This window comes from Grammomys surdaster, unplaced genomic scaffold, assembly GCF_004785775.1.
Source record: "Grammomys surdaster isolate TR1022 unplaced genomic scaffold, NIH_TR_1.0 126531, whole genome shotgun sequence".
Lineage (NCBI taxonomy): Eukaryota > Metazoa > Chordata > Mammalia > Rodentia > Muridae > Grammomys > Grammomys surdaster.
Window position 1 is genome coordinate 11,036,943 of NW_021621323.1, and position 18,908 is coordinate 11,055,850.

At 44.5% G+C, this 18,908-nt stretch overlaps 1 protein-coding gene across 1 annotated transcript in view; it reads left to right on the forward strand.

The window, feature by feature from the left end:
• The window catches only part of Egf (epidermal growth factor), an 80,340-nt gene that overhangs the window by 54,229 nt on the left and 7,203 nt on the right, over positions 1 to 18,908 (forward strand). Inside the window, exons 16-21 of the mRNA XM_028760433.1 lie at positions 1,144 to 1,269; positions 6,255 to 6,371; positions 7,251 to 7,376; positions 11,559 to 11,681; positions 13,626 to 13,770; positions 17,558 to 17,725. Coding sequence (XP_028616266.1) covers positions 1,144 to 1,269; positions 6,255 to 6,371; positions 7,251 to 7,376; positions 11,559 to 11,681; positions 13,626 to 13,770; positions 17,558 to 17,725 — 805 coding nt within the window. The remainder of the gene's footprint in view (positions 1 to 1,143; positions 1,270 to 6,254; positions 6,372 to 7,250; positions 7,377 to 11,558; positions 11,682 to 13,625; positions 13,771 to 17,557; positions 17,726 to 18,908) is intronic.

Sequence of the window (18,908 nt, forward strand, 5' to 3'; positions counted from 1 at the left end):
AACAGACAGCAGCCCGAGTCTCACGTCCACTGCTGTGTTGTTTTGGTTGGAGGCACAGAGGAAGCTGTGGGGGAGGGGAGGGTGGGGTGGGGTAGAGGGCTGTCAGCACTGTACAGGTCCTAGTTTCTTAGGGCTTACTTGAGATAAGGGATCTGACATGTGCAGCAAACGCTGCCCGCTATTTCTCTTGAAAGTGGCAGGATCACTTCTTCCGTTTCTGAGGAAAGCCTTGCAGATACCCAAGTCTAAATAGCATAGTTGGCCTATCCATCATTCTTTCCGATTAATTATGCTGACCCTCGGAGAAAGGGGGATTTCGGCTCACAACTCAAATATTACTTGCGTGTTTCTCTCTAGGCAACTCCTACAACTCCAGTAGGAACCGGAAGCATCACTCATTTTATTATATGCAGCAGTAAAGTCCGACTGAACAGCCAGGAGGGCTAAAGATTAGCAATGCTTGCTGCATTCCCTTGAGGTCCCTCTGAAGTGGGTACTGGAGGGCTCCAATCCTGGTGTAGTTGATGTCACTCCCTGAGCTGTCTTGTGCAGTGCTTGCTGTGCCGTGCTGTGCCGTGCTGTGCCGTGCACACCGTGTGTACCGTGGCACCACAGTCTTTCCTACACTGCCTTGCTGCGTCAATATTGACATGAACATGTGAACAGACAGTAGCTTTTGACTGCAATGCAGTAGCCTTGGTGCTGTAGATTCTTTACAGTGGGACCCAGGGGTCTGTGTAGCACAGCTGAGCAAAGTGCTGCCTTTGGGAGTTCATCTCCTCTCCAGGAGCAGTGAGCTTTGTGTGTCTATGTGGCTTTTCATACACAGCGGCTTCAAAAATACAGTTAACTCAGGGTATTATAAATACAGAAGCCAAACAAAGGGAGGGGCTAGCATAAGACAGGTTGGGGAGAGGTGGCTGCCACAGCTTCTTTTTGTCTTGGTCTGTGATTCTGTGCTGATTATATTCAGAAGGAGTGTTCTTTATCTAAAAGAGTCCCTGTCGGCTCCACCAAACCCTGCTCATTTCTTCACACTAAAATGAGTCTGAACTCAGAACCAATGAGTAACCATCAATATAAATTAAATCAAACTGTCCTTGAAATGGAAAGGCTTAACTAGTCGAGTCTTCTGTCCCACAGGTGACAGTGCTGATCTAAGTAAAGAGGTGACCTCGTTGGATAACTCCACTAAGATTGAAGTACCAGACGGTGATGGGACAGAATCCTCCCAACTCGTGGCTGAAATCATGGTGTCAGGGATGAACTGTGAGTTCTCAATAGCTTTGGTCCTAACAGCTTCCCCTCCGCCAGTAGGAAGTTCTGCACTCTCTTCCCCTGGTATAATATTAGCTAACTGTACTGCAGCCCAACCTCGAACTTGGGTCCTCCTCTTTGGAAAAGCTTGTACTGCAAAGCTCTGTTGAGTTAGACATGAACTGTACATGCAGAGAGACTCTAGGCTGAACCATTTGAGGTATAATTGGAAACAGGGGTGACAATCAGCCTAGAAGAGACTTAAGTGTCTCCCTACCCGTAACTGCTCTGGTGGGTATTTACCCTGTCTAGCCGTTGTGCAAAGTTGGTAGTCATTGATGAGGCATATTAATTGGTTACTTTGATTACTGCAGAAAGTCCATAAACAGAAATGTTAGAATTCTTTGTCTATGTTACACATTTATCAGCAGAGGACTTTCATAATAGAATCTGTCATGTTCTGTGTATGGCAGGTAGTTTTGATGAGCCCTAGAGCGGCTACAAACCCACCCTGTCCTCACAGCTCACTGCCATCCTCTCAGTGTGGCTCACGTTGACTCTGAAACATTTAATCATATATGAATTATATATATGATACATACGATACATATACATATACATATACATATACATATACATATACATATACATATACATATACATATACATATACATCCACCTTACAGATTGCTCCAGAGAATCCCAAGTACTGTGATTGTAGGGAGGCTGCCACACCCTGCCATTTACCTGAAAGCTGGGAGTCCCAACTTTATCCCCTGAACCATCTCCTCAGGCCCCTGAGTAACATAATGTCTGTGACTTTAAGCTCTTTGAAACCTCCATGAGAGGACAATTACAGACATCTTCCTCTGACTTCTTTGGTCTGAAGAGCAGACTTTCAGGGCTCAAGGACCTCGTGCCCCACCTGTGTGTTTTTGATGATGTAAAGTTTTTTTTTTTTTTTTTTACATATTTTTAGTAATGGTGATAATTAAGATTTGTATGAACTTTTAACATTTGCCATGCTTAAATTGTATTTTTTGATTCCTGTTATATCCCATTATTTTATAGATGTAAAAACTGAGACTGAGGTGTATTGATTAGTGACTTGACTAAAGATTTTGAAAATTATGATCATATAGGACTGGAGAGATGGTTAAATTGGTAAGATGCGTCTAAACAAACAGGAGGACCTGAGCTAGTATCCTCAGAGCCCACATTAAAAAAAAAAAACAGGCAAGGCAGTTTGCCACGTGGCAGGATGTGGATACCGGAAGATACCCAGGACTTCCAGCCAGCCAGCGTCAGTTAGCAAGCTCGCGTACAGTGAGAGACATTCACTCACAAGAATCAGGTAGAAAGTGATTGAGGAAGAAGCTCAGTGTTGGCTTCTGTCCTCCACACACCTACACGTGCACACACACATGAGCACTTACACATGTGCACACATACATGAACACCTGCACATGCACACACAAATGAACACACAAATGAACACCTACACATGCACAGACAAATGAACACCTACACATGCACACACACATGAACGCCTACACATGCACACACACATGAACACCTACACATGCACACACAAATGAACACACAAATGAACACCTACACATGCACAGACAAATGAACACCTACACATGCACACACACATGAACACCTACACCTGCACACACACATGAACGCCTACACATGCACACACAAATGAAAACCTACACATGCACACACACACATGAACACCTACACATGAACACACACATGAACGCCTACACATGCACACACACATGAACACACACATGAACGCCTACACATGCACACACGCATGAACACCTATACATGACACACATATGAGCAAAGAAGTATGACCAAACAACCAATTCCCGTTTAAGAAGTTCCAGAACAATTTGCCACAAATAAAAATATATTTATTTGGCTATTTTTTTAGTCATACACTGTACTAAGTGCTGGGGATACCGGGGCAATGCTAAATACAGCTGCAACATGCATAGTCATGGCTTAATGTGAGAACCAGAAGTCTAATCAAATAGAGTGTCAGGATTCGTGGGCTAGGGACCACTTTGAGACTGAGCAGGAACCCATGCAGGCTCATAGGGCAGATTCTCTCATAGTGAAGAGGGACTGGCAGACGAAGATACATGGCAGAGAGTACACTGATGGGGTTGGGGGTCGAGGCGTGAGGGAGTGAGGACTTATGTCATTGTCTGTGTTTGGCTTTTTATTCACTTAGCCCCCAAAGACTATGTAAGACAGCAGAGCCTTTGTCTGCATCCTGCATTGCTGCACTTTTATCACTCACAGGACCTGGGCGCACATTAGGTACTTCTGAGTGAATCTTATTTTTACAGTTTAGTTCCAGAGTTGCTTCTGGTATTTGGGGCTTTGACTGTTAAGTGCTGGTGCTCAAACCCAAGGCTTGCCCATGCTAGAACCACTGAGCTACACCCTCAATCCTAATTATTAAGATATCACTCTGCCTTTCTTTTTAATTATCAAAACGTTTTAATTATTTTATGTGTGTGAATGTTTTGTCCTCATGTATGTTTGTGCACGACGTGGGTGTCTGATCCTGTCAGATCCCCTGAGACCGGAGTTACAGATGTCTGTGTGCAGTTGTGTGGGGTCTGGGAATCGAACAGTGGACCTTTGGAAGAACAGCAAGCAAGTGCTCTTAGCCACTGAGCCAAGTCTATAGCCCCGACTATGCCCTTCTTTGTCATCTTTATTTAGCTATGTATAGCAAATTTTAATTTGCAGAGGGTTTTTTAAATAGTCATGTTTTCTTCAGCCATGCAAAGCAGCAGTCTTATTAGAAATCCCTCCTCATAATAGAGAGAAGCGGGTGACCGTTGCCAGTGTGGCCTAGCCAGCCTGCACCCCCTACTGCGTATTTGTTGCTTTCCATCATGCAAAGATTTGCAAAAGTCCTGCATCATATTCTAATTTATGATATTTGTACAGTGGTTTCAAATGTTTGCTTGGATACTGCTCACCCCTGCTCTCAGCAGCCTTGTGATTTGAGAACTAAATATTTGAATGTGCCCCTCCCCATCCTGATTGTTAGTAACAGAGGTAGCCAAGCAATCGTGAAGGATATTGTGTTCAACCAAGAGAAATCTTGGATAAGTCCTAAACATATGAAACACAAAAACACAATTGCCACTGGATAGTGGTGGCACATGCTTTTAATCCCAGCACTCAGGGAGGCAGAGGCAGGTAGTTTTCTATGAGTTCAAGGCCAGCGTGATCTACAGAATGAAATCCTGCCTTGAAAAGCAAAAGCAGCCAGGCAGTGGTAGCGCATGCCTTTAATCCCAGCACTTGGGAGGCAGAGGCAGGCGGATTTCTGAGTTCGAGGCTAGTCTGTTCTACAGAGTGAGTTCCGGGACAGCCAGGACTACACAGAGAACCATGTCTTGAAAAACCAAAAAAAAAAAAAAAAGCAAAAGGAAAGCAAAACAAAGCAAAACAAAACAAAAATCCCAAAACTACAATTGCCCCAATGTCTGCAGTCACCAGGAGCCCGGATCCACCTTAGAACATATAACCTCTACACAAAGGTACTCTGAAGGCTTTTCATCTTTCCTATATCTGTGAACAAACTAGACAGACGGTGGTGCATAGACGGCTGCGGTATGCCAGATATTCCAACTCAAAAAAGGAGGTGGTGGGTGGCATTCGGGGAGTGACTATATGCACAAGTAGTTAAAGCAGAAAAGCAAGAAACAAAGAAAAACTTGCTCATGTCTGTGGTTTGACATCAACTCTGTCCCCCGGGGCATTTGCATTTCAATGGAGTATGAAATGAAACAATCTTTTACAGCATTTGACTTGTAAGGTTTGTGACTTTGCAGAAGTGCCAGGAGGCTTACAAGTCAGTGCATAAATCTTGATAATAAGCACACCCTGTGACATATATCCTATTAGATATGAAACATGATATTAGTAAATTGGCAATAAATCTTTCTGTGAGCCAATCTCTTTGTCAGAAACAGATCTGCTTGCTACATTCAAGTCTGTGTGTTTCGGGAGAAGAATACATGGGCTTTTTATATGTCACAATGGTTGGGGATTTTTGAGTAAAATTGTACTGGGTTGCTTGTATTCTAAGACTAAATACTGGCTCTCAAGATCTGCTTGTCCCCCATGAGCAGATACCCAGTGATGCTATGTAAACCTTGTTCCCTAATTTAACTGGTCAATACAAGGCTAGATTGCCTGTGATTGGGCAGTGGAGGGAGAAAGGTGGGACTTGAGGATCAAGTGAGAGGGTTACAGGGAGAGAGAGAGAAAGAAGACAGGACAGGGATGGAGGAAGCCACCATGAGAGGAGATGGACTGTGAGCATGTGGCCAGGAAAACCAGCAAGTAACAAGGGACACAGATGGCTGGGATGTAAGTTAGAACAGCTCCAGACCTGCCCAATCTAGGCTTACAGCCTGTAAATAAAATACCTGGATCGTGTGTGTCTTTTATAAAGGCTACCTAGAGTTATAGATTGATATTACATAAAATGAAATTGGAGTCCATTTTAAGCTCTATTAGAAGTTCAAATGTACAGATGACAAACAAGTCAATACCGAGCTCTCTGGACAGCAAATGGTTCTTTAAGGTTGAGGTTTACCTCAGCATGTGAGAAAAAGAGTCAGGAGGTTCTCACATAAGGGCCAGCCTTGGCTACTCACTTTGTCAAAAAGCAAGAGCAGCAACAAGACCACGACCACAAACCAAAGCAAATCAAAACTAGCAAGCACACAAAACCATGCGACCGTAGGCACGTGGAAGCAGTGAGCTGTCTTGTGAATCTAATGAAAGAGACACAGCAGACAGACCTAACCAGTTCTTTCTTGTTTGGAAGCTAGCCCACACACAAACTTCAGGAAGGAGGTGCTGGGACATTCTGTCCAGCTCCCCGAGGTCCACTTCATCCTCTGAAGACTGGAAATAATTGCATGTGCTCTCACTGTTTGCAGATGAGGATGACTGTGGCCCTGGGGTGTGTGGCAGCCACGCTCACTGTGTTTCAGAGGGAGACACTGCCGCGTGTCAGTGTTTGGAAGGATTTGCCAGAGATGGAAACCTGTGTTCTGGTAAGAGCAAAGGCCAAATGCACACATATGAGAACTCGTGAACCAAAAGCATTCCTTTGACTTTTACTAACTAAAAATCTCCACAAGGATGTAAGTAATTAGTAGGTTTAAATAAATTACTTGATGTTAGGAGGGGGGGAGAAGGAATTGTATGCATAGGAAATGAGACACATAAGCATATTTCCGTATAATATTACCTCATAGTATACTAACATTGTATTAAAAAATTAAGCAAAAAATGAAGTTGACACGAAGAGAAACAAGAATTTGAGCTCAAGTCAAACTTATGGTTTCCTAAAAATAGAACATTTCCCTCCTAGAAACCTTGTATATATGTTTTAGTGAAACAGATTATGATGGATAGGTTTCGATTTTACATTGATAGCTATTTTATATTGATTGTAAGTTAATGATTACTGGGAAAATGCCAGTCCTTGTCGTCTGAAACTCTGGAAGAAAGCAATTTATTCACACACACTTAGCTTTTTGGACAGGTGGGAACTTCATGAAAATTCATTGAGAAATGAACTTCAGGGTTTGCATTTTATTCACGAACAGTACATGTTAGCCCCTGACTGACTATACAAAGGCTCAATCTTTCTTCCTATGCCTGTTATTTCTTTCCAGGATTGCCTAAACCAGTTGTTCTCAACCTTCCTAATGCTGCAACCCTTTAATACAGTTGTTCTTGTTGTGGGGATCCTCCCCACCCCCAACTCTAAAATTACCTCATTGCTACTTTATAACTGCAATCTTGCTACTGTCGTGAATTGTAATGTATCTGATATGCAGGATATGTGATATGGGACCCCTGTGTGGGTTGAGACCCACAGGTTGGAAAACGTTTCACGTGCCCATAATCTCCCCCCACCCACGCAGATATAGATGAGTGTGAGCTGGGTAGCTCCGACTGTCCCACCACCTCATCTAGGTGCATCAACACTGAAGGTGGCTACGTCTGCAGATGCTCGGAAGGCTATGAAGGCGACGGGATCTACTGTCTCGGTGAGAGAACGCAGGGGCCAGTGGACAAGGGAGGGGGAGGAGGCACGCTAAAGAAAGTTGTCAAAAGTTGTAGTTGCTGCGGGCTGAGGGAAGGCAGGATAGAATTGGAGTGAAACCCGTATCAAGACCAATTGTGTGACCTGCACGGACTGATGTAGTTTAGGTCTTAGAAAACAATCTCCCGGCCATAACTGCACAAGCTGAGGTAAGTCTACCTCTTTGCCTTTCTAGTTCATTCCCTGGGGCTTGGAGGATAGAGGCTCCATCAGTGTTCAGTGTTGTATGCCATCGGTGGGCGGTTGGTCTGCACCTCTCTGTTACTGAGCTTAGCCGTGGACTGCCTGGAGTGGGTGTGTTGTAATCTCTGTGTGCAAGAAGACAGGGACAGGAGGCTCCCAGGCAGGTGGAGGGTGTTTCTGACGGTTCAGTGAATGAGAACTTCACTGACATTTCATTGCAAGCTCAGAATGATTGAAAGCCTTTTCATAACCATCCTCCTCCGCCAAGGGCTGGGTGGGGCTGTAGGCTGGGAGTTCACTCTGTGGATGGCTTGTGCTGCCCCAGGTGTCAGGAGCCCAGTAGCACTGCACAAGTAGAGGCCTGCCCTATGTACCCTCTCCTAGTGCAGTGCTTAGCTGCTTTCCCAGAGATGCCCAGCTCCTCTTCTATGCTGTTTCTTTCCTTCTTCTGAAAGCAAACAGTGAAGGGCAGATGCCCTGGTAAACTCAATGCTGGCGTTTTCTCTCACATGTGAAGGTCATGGCTACCCACTTGTGGATCTGGTTGGCTTAAGCCAGACTTTATCAGATTAGTTCTGTGCAGTCCACAGACCTGCGAAAACACACTTTTAAGCACAGATTTGGCAGTCAGTCAGGAAAATGTCACTGCACTAATTAAGCAGGCTCACAGATATTTTGGGCAAACAGACTTCATGTTTCATTTCTTTTGAAGAGAAGAAGGTATATTTTCTCAGAGACTTAAGCTCTTTAGACTCCCACTCTTCCTAACCTACCCCTTAATATTAAATATGCCAAAGGGGGTCATGGCCCTGCCCTGCCTGCTTGCATGAGGTCACAGAAGCCACGGGTATGCTTGTGTATTCTACCATTGGACCTCAGTATGTTTCTCTATGTAACTGTGTGCATGCATGCATGTGCGCGCGCCTGTGTGTGTGTGTGTGTGTGTGTGTGTGTGTGTGTGTGTGTGTGTGTTTGAGAATAGGTGTCTGAATTAGGGTTACTATTACTATGATAAAACACCCTGACCAAAGCGGCTTGGGGAGGAAGGGCTTTATTTCAGTTTACACTTCCAGGTAAGTCCTTTACCAGGGAAGCCAAGACAAGAACTCAAACAGGGCAGGAACCTGGAGGCAGTTGCTGATGCAGAGGTTGTGGAGGGGTGCTGCTTACTGGTCTCCTCTTCATGGTTTGCTCAGCCTGACTTGTAGAATTCACGATCATCAGCTCAGGGTTGGCCCCACCCACCATGGGCTGCGTCTTCCACCTCAATCTAAGTAAGAGAATGCTCTACAGGTTTGCCTACAGCCCAGTCTTATGGAGACATTTTTTTAAATTGGGCTTGTCTCCCTTCAGATGACTCTAGCCTGTGTCAAGCTGACACAAAATAAGCCAGCATAGTAGGTGATTGGCTTCAAGCCATGGCACACACATTCTATAGAAGAGTCTTACTGGGCTGGTAAGATAGCTCAGGGGTAAAGGTGCTTGCTGCCAAGCCCTGGCCTGAGTTTAGTTCCTACGATTCACATAAAGGTGGAAACATAGCAACTTCTGCAAGCTGTTCTTTGACCTCCGCAAGTACATGTGCATACACACACAAGCATAAATACAATCTTTAAAAAGAAGGTGTTTCAACAATACGTCCTCGTTTTTGCTTTAGAACGAATGAGTTCACTCAGGTTGAGAGAGGATTTTTTTCTTTGTTTTTATTTCTTTTCTTTTCTTTTCTTTTTGTTTTTTGATATTGTTGTTGTTGTTTTGGTTTGAATGGGTTTGGTTTTTTCCAGACAAGGTTTCTTTGTGTAGCCTTGGCTTTCCTGGAACTCGCTCTGTAGAAGAAGCTGGCCTCTAACTCACAGAGATCCTCCTGCCTCTGCTTCCTGCATGTTGGGCTAAAAGGTGTGGGCTACCACCACCCAGCATGGAGAGATGGCTTAGCTGGTAAAACGGTAGACTCATAACCAAAAACGTGAGAGAGGAATTCTAACTTGACATTACAGCAGGCGTTCTGGTTTGTTTCAAGGGCTGGAGGCATGGTTCAGAGGTCGAGTGTTTGTGTAGCATATATGAGGCCAGAGGTTCGATCTCAGATCTTTCAGAAAAAGAAAGAATGAAAAACCATAGGAAACAAAGAACAGAAGTTACTTTGATCCATTCAGGACAGCTGTTCAAAGCCTTAGCCTCCATTAGTCTCAAAGGAGCTGTGCCCTAGGAACTGTGAGGGCTATCAAGAAGAGGAGGCCAGTTCTTGCTTGCCAATAGACCGTGGTCTAAAAGAAAGGCAGCTTTGGTAAGAGTCACAGACAGACATACAGCATGAGGAGCAGAAACATAATGAAGCCAAGAACTGGGAGGAATGTCAGCTTGAGGCTTTGGGCAAGGCTTCCTGAAGGAAGTGTCATTTGGGTATGACTGTAGAGAATGGATTCATATTAACTAAGCAGAAGTGTGAAGAGGTGGGGAGCGTCCAGATGTGAACACATCTTGTGTCTGGGGAGGGAAGCAGTGCTAAGTGCAGGCTGCATGTGAACAGAGAGACCGCACAGTACAGACAGGGTGGCTCAGGTGGCAGAACCTTGCTTTCTCACAGCTCTAGGGGCTACAGCCCCACATGATGGATGGTGTAGTCTGGCAAATGAGCCATTCTGCCTTATGGAAGTCACTTTCTCACTACCTCCTCAGTATCTCTTCTGTGATATACAGAAACCCTGGTGCTCCTTCATCTGTTAAAGACACAATTCCAACAGGACACCCTCCTGCTCTCGTCTCACCTTAGTTAGCTCCTCACAAAGCCTCAGATCAGTCACTGGGAGACAGGTTGTCAAGGTCTGCGTGTATGGAGAGGCATTTCAGTCCCTTCTATTAGTAGACGAATTGTCTTACAGACACAGAAGACGAAGTCTGAGGGCTATTGTTTTCACTTTCCTCTTTTAAGCATTCTAGCTGTTATTTTATGAAAATTAAAAGGAAACAGTTGATATTAATTTAATAGTGCATTTATGTGCCCTATTATATCTAAAATATTAACATTTTACTATTAATTAGTATTTTGGATGTTTATATTTTAACTTGCACACTAAGACTTAAAACTCTGGTGTGTATTTTGAACCGACAGCACCATCTGGACCCGAAGACTAGATGCAGTTAGAGAGCCTAATACTCCCAGAGGGCAAGTCTCTCCATACTGGACAGCACAGCTGTCGGCAACAGAAAAGCCTCTGGCATGCCCCTAAGTGGTACAGTCTCGGGCTCATCGCTGTGTGGTCTAGGGAGCGGCCTGGAGGAGATAAGAGATATTGATATATATTGAGGCAGCTTCCTTTAAGGTAATTTAGTGCAGACAATGGGAAGACTGAATTGTTAGGGCAATAACAACTGAGACAGACGCAGGCTGCCAGCAGGGCTAAGGTGGGGGGGGGCTTAGTTATTTATATAGTCCATACTTATAAGATAGGGTTTCTCTGTGTAGCCTTGGCTGTCCTGGAACTCACTCTACAGACCAGGCTGGCCTTGAACTCACAGAGATCTGTCTGCCTCTGTCTCCCTAGTACTAGAATTAAAGGTGTGCACCGCCATGCCTGTCTTGATATGCCATTTATGTCAATGAATAAACATCTAGTTGCAAAAGCGAAGTCCATGTTTTAGAATATGAAATGCTATTTATTGGAGGTATTTTACTTATCTCTGGACTGGAGAAGTCTTGAAGTCTTTCCTTCCAAGTGGAGAGAAATCCTGTCAGGAGCCCAGGAGCCCTGAATAGGTGTGCAGCCATGGACACAGTGGTCTTTATTTCTAGCATTCATGACAGGACCCCCAACATACATAGGGCCCTGAACGTGAAGCACCACACAGGTGAAGAAACCCCTTCTGTATGGCAGGACTCTGTGGTTCCATAACCCTTCCCTTCTCTGCACGCCCTTTCTCTTTTCATGGACTCCTGGGACAGATATTGATGAGTGCCAGCAGGGGGCGCACAGCTGCGGCGAGAATGCCACCTGCACCAACACAGAGGGAGGCTACAACTGCACCTGCGCAGGCCGCCCATCAGCACCTGGACTGACTTGCCCTGGTAGGTGGTTGGATGGGTGGTCCAGATCAACCAAGAGGAGCTTGGTTCTGTAAATCTTATGCTCCATTTGTCTGCCTTGGGGATTCTGCAAATCATTGTTTAATCTGACTGGAGAGCTAAATTTCATCACCAGATTGGTGCTGGGCTGCAGAATTGGAGGTCATCCTGGTTTTGTTCATTTCACAGCATCTGTAATAAACATTATTATTATTATTATTATTATTATTATTATTATTATTATATTGGTGTTTCTCCTTAACTCTGTGACTACTTTTCCATTGGTTGGTTGTTTTCAGAGGCTGTGTAAAAACTTAGCTGGGCTAGACAGGTCAAGACTATATCTGGACTTGTAATAGTATATTTTGTTTATTTCAGTATGCACAAATGTTAAGACTAACTGGGCATGGTGGTAGATGTCTTTAATCCCAGTACTTGGGAGGTAGAGACAGGTGGATCCCTGAGTTCAAGACCAGCCTGGTCTGTAGAGGGAGTTCCAGGACAGCCAGGGCTACACAGAGAAACCCTGTCTCGAAAAAACAAAACAAAACAAAACAAAAACAAAAAGAGAGCTAACCTGTATAAAGTCTGTACAAAATCTACTTAGATTTTGATACTGAATTTTAAAGCTCTGGTGTGTATTTTACACATGCAGCACACCTCAGGGTAGACTACAGGCCATGGCACCATATTGCCCAGCACAGGCAGTGGCAACAGGGAGCCTCTAGTGACAGTAGTGTGGGCCATGACGAATCACTCTCAAGGATTTTTGTTATTGTTGTTGTTAATTCTTTGCGATGGGGTTCTCTGTGTAGTCCTGGCTGGCCTGGAACTCAGAACTCCTCCTGCTTCTGCCTCTCGAGTGCTAGCGTTAATGGTGTAAGCCACTGTGCCCAGCCTTCTTTCAAGGATTTTAAAATGGATGTATTAAAGTCAGCATGTCTTGACATGAATTAGCAACCCAGCCAGCTTTTGTTTCTCTTAAAACAGTCACCAGTCCTGACTCTATCACCCACACAGAGGAGGCAGCACCCCACAAAAGGCCTTGGCAGCCAGGTAGGACTTGTCCTCACAGTTCTGCAGACAGAAAATGCCTTCAGGGAAGTTCATATTCTCCTGGTCCCTGGGTTTTTTTTTTTTTATAGTGAATTGTTTTGTTTTTCTCTGGTAATTTTCTCTACTCAAAAGGTATTGAAGATAGGTGTGGTGGCTGGTGCCTACAATCCCAGGAGTTGGGAGGCTGAGGCAGGGGGATTGCCATGAGTTTCAGGGAAGGCTGAAAACTGTAGTTGCAAGCAGCAGTGCCTTCCCTTTAAGGCATAGGGAACTATACAAAACCAAGAGGCTTTGCATCTTGGCTTTCCTCCATTACTGTAACCTTTTCTTCCCATCGGTTGCTGTAGTCTCACGTCTGAGGGGACTTGAAAGTTCAATCAGTTTTAGAAGAAAGTATTTTGTGGGATAAATGTTTGTGACTCCCTAGACTTGGAGGGCAATGAGCTGTGTGTTGCTGGGTAGCTTGTGAGCTGTACAAAGACCCCAGTTGTTCATGTCAGATTTAGGGTTGTCCATTCTTTCTTTGCCTCCAGTATGATAATCCAAGTGAGAGAAGTGGGCTGGATAGATGGCTCAGTGGTTAAGAGCACTGACTGCTCTTCCAGAGGTCCTGAGTTCAATTCCCAGAAACCACATGGTGGCTCACAACCATCTGTAATGGAATCCAACGCCCTCTTCTGATGTGTCTGAAGACAGCAACAGTGTACTCATATACATAAAATAAACAAATCTGTTGAGAGAGGGTGGTGGTGGGGAATTAGCTCTTGGTGGGTAACACAGGCTTGGTTAGGAAGGTGAGACTCAGCACTCCCGAGACTTCGGCTGTCATCAAGAGACCACAGCGCAAGTTGTTTACAGAAACTCAGAAAGTAATGTCTTTGACTATTCCAGACTCTACCTCAACCCCTCCCCTTGAGGAAGATGGCCACCATTTGGTACGAAATAGTTACCCAGGATGCCCCCCGTCGCACGATGGATACTGCCTCCATGGTGGCGTGTGCATGTATGTTGAAACAGTGGACAGCTACGCCTGCAAGTGAGTCGAGCATCTTTCAGATAGCCCAAGGTGATATTGTGGTCCATGACTTTCAGGAAGTTTGTAAAACGTATACAGAGGAAATTTTTCTATAGGCAGTGATGACCTTTTACATAAATAATTTGATGAACATAGTCTAAAAAGTCAGTTCCTCATTCAACATGAAGAAAGCAGATTTGTAAGAAATTTACTAAAACCAATTTGGTTTCAGCCAGATTCTAGATTTATAAAAATTCTGTACCTATATTCACCCTGAACTTATTGCCTCTGATATTTAAATCTTTTTTTTTAAGTTTTCTTTCTAGTAGTTCACTTTTCATTGTTGTCTTGGCAACAGATGCTGAGGGATGAAATGGCTGCTGTTTGTTCCCTTTTAGCTCCCAGAGTGATAGGACACGCCAGGTTTTCACCTGAAATGGTTCTCAAGACCTAGAACTCTGAGTTACTCCATGGCACTCACCAGGACAGCCTTCCCTGTGTAATAAAAGCTACACTAGGGCTGAGGAGAAGGGAGTGTCAGTCAAGTGCTTACAGCAAAGGAAAGGCGCCTGGGTTCAGATCTCTATCTAGCTCCCATATAAAAACCCAGGTCCGGCAATGAAAACTTTTACCCAGCACTGAAGAGGTGGAGACTGGAGAATCCCTGGTGCTTGCTGGATCAGTGGGAGACTCTGCCTCTAATTATGAAGTGGAAGGTCTGGCCAGTAGGCTCCTTGGACAAATAAATACTCTCCCCACCAAGTCTGAGACCTGCTCAGTTCCTGAGATCCACACAGTGGAAGGAGAGGGCAGACTCAGGCATGTTGTCCTCTGACCTGCACACATGTTCTGGGGCATCTGTGCACCCAGACTCACAGAGAAATAAACAATGACTTTTAAGAGACGGAGAGCAGAGGACACAGACACCTGATATCAAATTCTGGTCTCCAAGTGCACTTGTCTGCACACCCACACACGGCTGTCCACACACAAACCTAAGTGGGCAGTATTTAATTCAGGACGCCATTCTACTTTTAACTTACTTCACATGTTCAAGGCGGCGTGAGGGGATGGACAGATGTGTGAATACATGTAGGTCTCATGTGCCTGGACCTGTGGCCCTCGGGAATGGATGTTAGGAGCTTAAACAACTTTGTGATTTTTGTTAATAATAATGAAAAGAAACCAAGTTATTGGAGGAAGAAGAAGCTATACTCTTTGACTGAGTCTTACACTGAAAATCACATCAGCTTGACAAAAATTACGGAGATGTTTGGAAATATTAGTAAAAAGAAGTCAATGCTGGTAGAACTCTGCTTTTGAGTTTATATGACCATACCATGATTTTTATAACTCAAGATATTTTTAAGTATAATATAATAATTCACTTTTAATTAATAGGTAATTAATGTTAGCAGTCAAGGAGTTTTTATCTACACATTCAACCCTACTATACCAAATATAAAAATTACAAAGCTGGATGTGTCATTGATTGTCTGTGGCTTGTGTCCTTCATGGCAGTTAACTTTAGATTACTGTTGCGGTATGAAGTGCTCTAAAGGGCTGGGGTGCACTGGCATAGCGCAGTTTTCCCTGCAGTCTGATTCTGCCGATTCAGGAACACGCAGTTCTTTTTACCGTTAAGTCCCTATGAACGCAACAATGTGCGTCAACCACGTTAAGCTGGAGCTGGGCAGAGGCATAGGGAAGTCAGGAGTTCTAGGTCATTCCATTCAAGGCCAACCTGGGTCACAGGAGGCCCTGTCTTAAACAAACAGGCCACAGCTGAAGATGTTCCTCGCATTTAAGGACCTGTAACCAGAAGCAATGTTTAAAGTCACAGGTGTCCACAGTCATTGAAGCATAACTTTACATTGAATTGACTTGATAAAAATGTGGTTTAACAACTTTTCAGTGCTTCCCTCCGTTTGTCCTGTCAGTGTCCCTCATGTCTATGAATTCTGCTGTAACAAACCTCAGGGGGTTCCTGTCAGTGCGGCTTTATCAGGGACACTCCTGAAGCATCCACGCCCACTGGTTCCCTATACCTTTGCTACCCTGGATTCTTGGGACATTCCAACTCTTGAGCTCAGAGGAGATCTTCATTCTTCCCTGTTTGGCTTTGGCCAGACATCCTTCTGACACATCTTTTTCAAGGCTGCAACCCCTACAGCAGGGTTGTGAGGTTTCTTGAGGACAGGTGGGGTTGGAGAATTCTAGTTCTGCCATTCCTCGTGGCTTTGTGATCATATCTCACTTAAAAGGTTGCCTTACCCTTACTTGGTCTAAAGTGACTTCGTATTGTTTGATCATGGAAACTCAAATGTGTTTACCCAGGAAACCTTCTGTTTGGTTTAGCCAAACTAATTAATAATTCAAATAATCCAAAAGACTCATGGTTGTGCCCCACACTGTGAAGAAGCGCTTGCCACGGGACTGCTGTGGACACGGTCCTCAAGATTTTAGTTGAGCCCATTAGCATCCAACAGCTTAAAAAAAATAGACAATTTGGGATTGTCAATGAATAGCTATAACCAAAATAAGCTAGAAATAAAAATAGACCCCCAGGAAGTCTGAGCAAGTCTTAGGCCCCGCCTCAGCTCCTGCCATCTCGCCCACGGTCCATTCAGACTAAAGCAGGAAGCCCTGTGAAAAACAGCATAGTGCAGCAGACATCGTGGATGTATTGACATCTGAGAGCCATGTGAGTCAGATCTGCCAATCATTAGCTGTGTGACCTCATGCAGATTATGTAATCCTGAGACTGTTTCCTTACCTGTAAAATAGGGGGAATCTACAAAAAGAGAGAGAGATGAAAAATAGCAAGTAAAAACTGTGTGTAGTAAGTATGGCGTCGGTTGTGGTGACTAATAAGTGTTGCACCTTTTCTTCCCTTCTGAAGAAGTAAGTTTCCACTTTCTTACAATGGGCTCAAGGTAGGATTAAGGATGAGAATTCCAGATCTTCTAGAACTTTCAACAGTGTTCTTCCATGCTGTGTCTTCCCACCAGGGCTGCTGGTATCATTTCTGTGCATTCGTCCCTTGGGTTTTTTTTTAGGATGAAATGGAGAAATGGATGGGTTGGTGGTAGATCTGGGGCTAAGAAGGAGGAAATTTAGTAGGATTTGTTTTAAAAAGTTAATTCTGGTGTGAAGAAAATGCCCTTGTTTGTCTGAGCTCTGGTTTCTAGAAACAAGCACTTCCAGTAGATGGCAGCATTGCTTCGCTTACTTTAGAACATTGCTAGCAAAGCGGTGGCTGATACAGTAAAACTCTCATTGGACCGTAAGGAGTTTATAGGCAAATGGCCCCTTTCTCTTGGACTAGTGGTGAGCTTTACAAAAGCGAACAGTCTCTCCTTCGCCGAGGCTCTGCTTCCAGTGCAGGGCCCATGTGTACGTTTCTATTACAGCCTGATGTTCAACAAGGGTCTCCACTTTCTAGTTCTTTCCTTTGACCTAGGACTGCTGCAGTCTGGCCAGACATCTGTCTCCAGTTGTCTCCTGGTTTGGGTTGGTTTAGAAAGGGAGTCTCCTTAGGACTTTAGCCTGAGAGTTTATCTGTAGTCGGTGTTCTGTTCTGCCTCATAGAGACGGTATGCAAAAAGCTCCCCATCATCCCAAAGGCAGGCTGAGAAAAGGGGCAATGCTGCGAGTGTTGATGTGTGAATCAGTACTTTCAGCTGACATCATGGGCTCACAAAGCTGCATCCGGAAAGGTGCAGGGTTAGAGACAATGCATATTGAATTTGTAAGAATTCGGGTGCCAGGGGCCTCTGCTTGACCTCTGTTTGTGTGTTGTCCACAGCTGTGTCGTTGGCTATGTTGGGGAGCGATGTCAACACCGAGACTTACGATGGTGGGAGCTGCGTCATGCTGGCTACAGGCAGAAGCGTGACATCACTGTGGTGGCTGTCTGTGTGGTAGCGCTGGTCCTGCTGCTCCTCTTGGGGATGTGGGGGACTTACTACTACAGGTAACCATTCTTTACCATGAAACTTAACCTTTTCTCTAAGCTCCCCCAGGGAATGCATACTTTCTTGGGATGAACTTGAGTAAAATACTACATTTAAAAGGGGGAGTAATTGGTCTGGAGAGATGGTTCAGCGGTTGAGAGCGCTGACTGCTCTTCCAGAGGCTTGAGTTCAATTCCCAACAACCACATGGTGGCTTACAGCCATCTGTGGTGGGATCCGATGCCCTCTTCTGGTGTGTCTGGCGACAGCTACGGTATATATATATATAATAAAACTTAAAGAAAAAAAGAAAGAAAGGAGAAGTAAGCTCTTTTCAAAAGCCTGGACTTCACTGCAATGAACATCTGTGCTCCGCCTTCTCCTTCCCAGTCAGTGCACATGTATAAGATCTGTGGTCCTCCGTTTTGGTGATGCTGCGGACTGAGCCCAGAACCTTGCGCATGCGCTACATCCGCACATCAGATGTGCTTATCTCCCACAATGCACCACTGCATTCCAATCTCTTCTTTTAGCATCTTGTGACCACATCAGCCGGCATAAGTATAATTTTTCACGGTTGCCTGCTGATGATTACCCACAAACCCTACTTTTGGTCTTCCCTAACTTGGAACTGAATTCTGGTCATTGGGTTTTGTTTTCTGTAATTTAAAGTTAGGGGTTTTAAAACCATGAGATGGTTGCGTGCATTTAAGGTAAAAGCACTACCTTAGCGTCGGGGAGCAGGCATCTCAGTGCTCCTGTTCCTTTCCTTTAAAGTGATGATATCACTCTGTCATCAGTTGAAACAACTTAGGAAGGGTTACAATAGTCTGTGCTGTTAAAATAAAAATCAGGGAATCACAAGACTCAGGCTGATAAAGGGGCTTTATAAAATTGTCCAGCGGCCCACCTACTTGGCAGGTGTCAGCTTTCTGGTGATATGTAACGTACCTACTGCCATCAGAAGGTAAATATCCAACCACATTACCAAAGCTGAGCAAGTACTCAGTTACAACTGTTACCTATCCCAGAAAATTGAACATAGTCAGCCAGGTGCTCTCCCCAAAGACCCCCGCTGTAGCATGCTGTAGCAGTAAATAGCGTTGGCTCTGGAATCAACTTGCGCGTTTCAGATCCAAGTTTGCACCTGAAAGTACCCTCAGCATGCCTTCTTGTTTGTGGGCATTGGTTTTCTTTGTTATG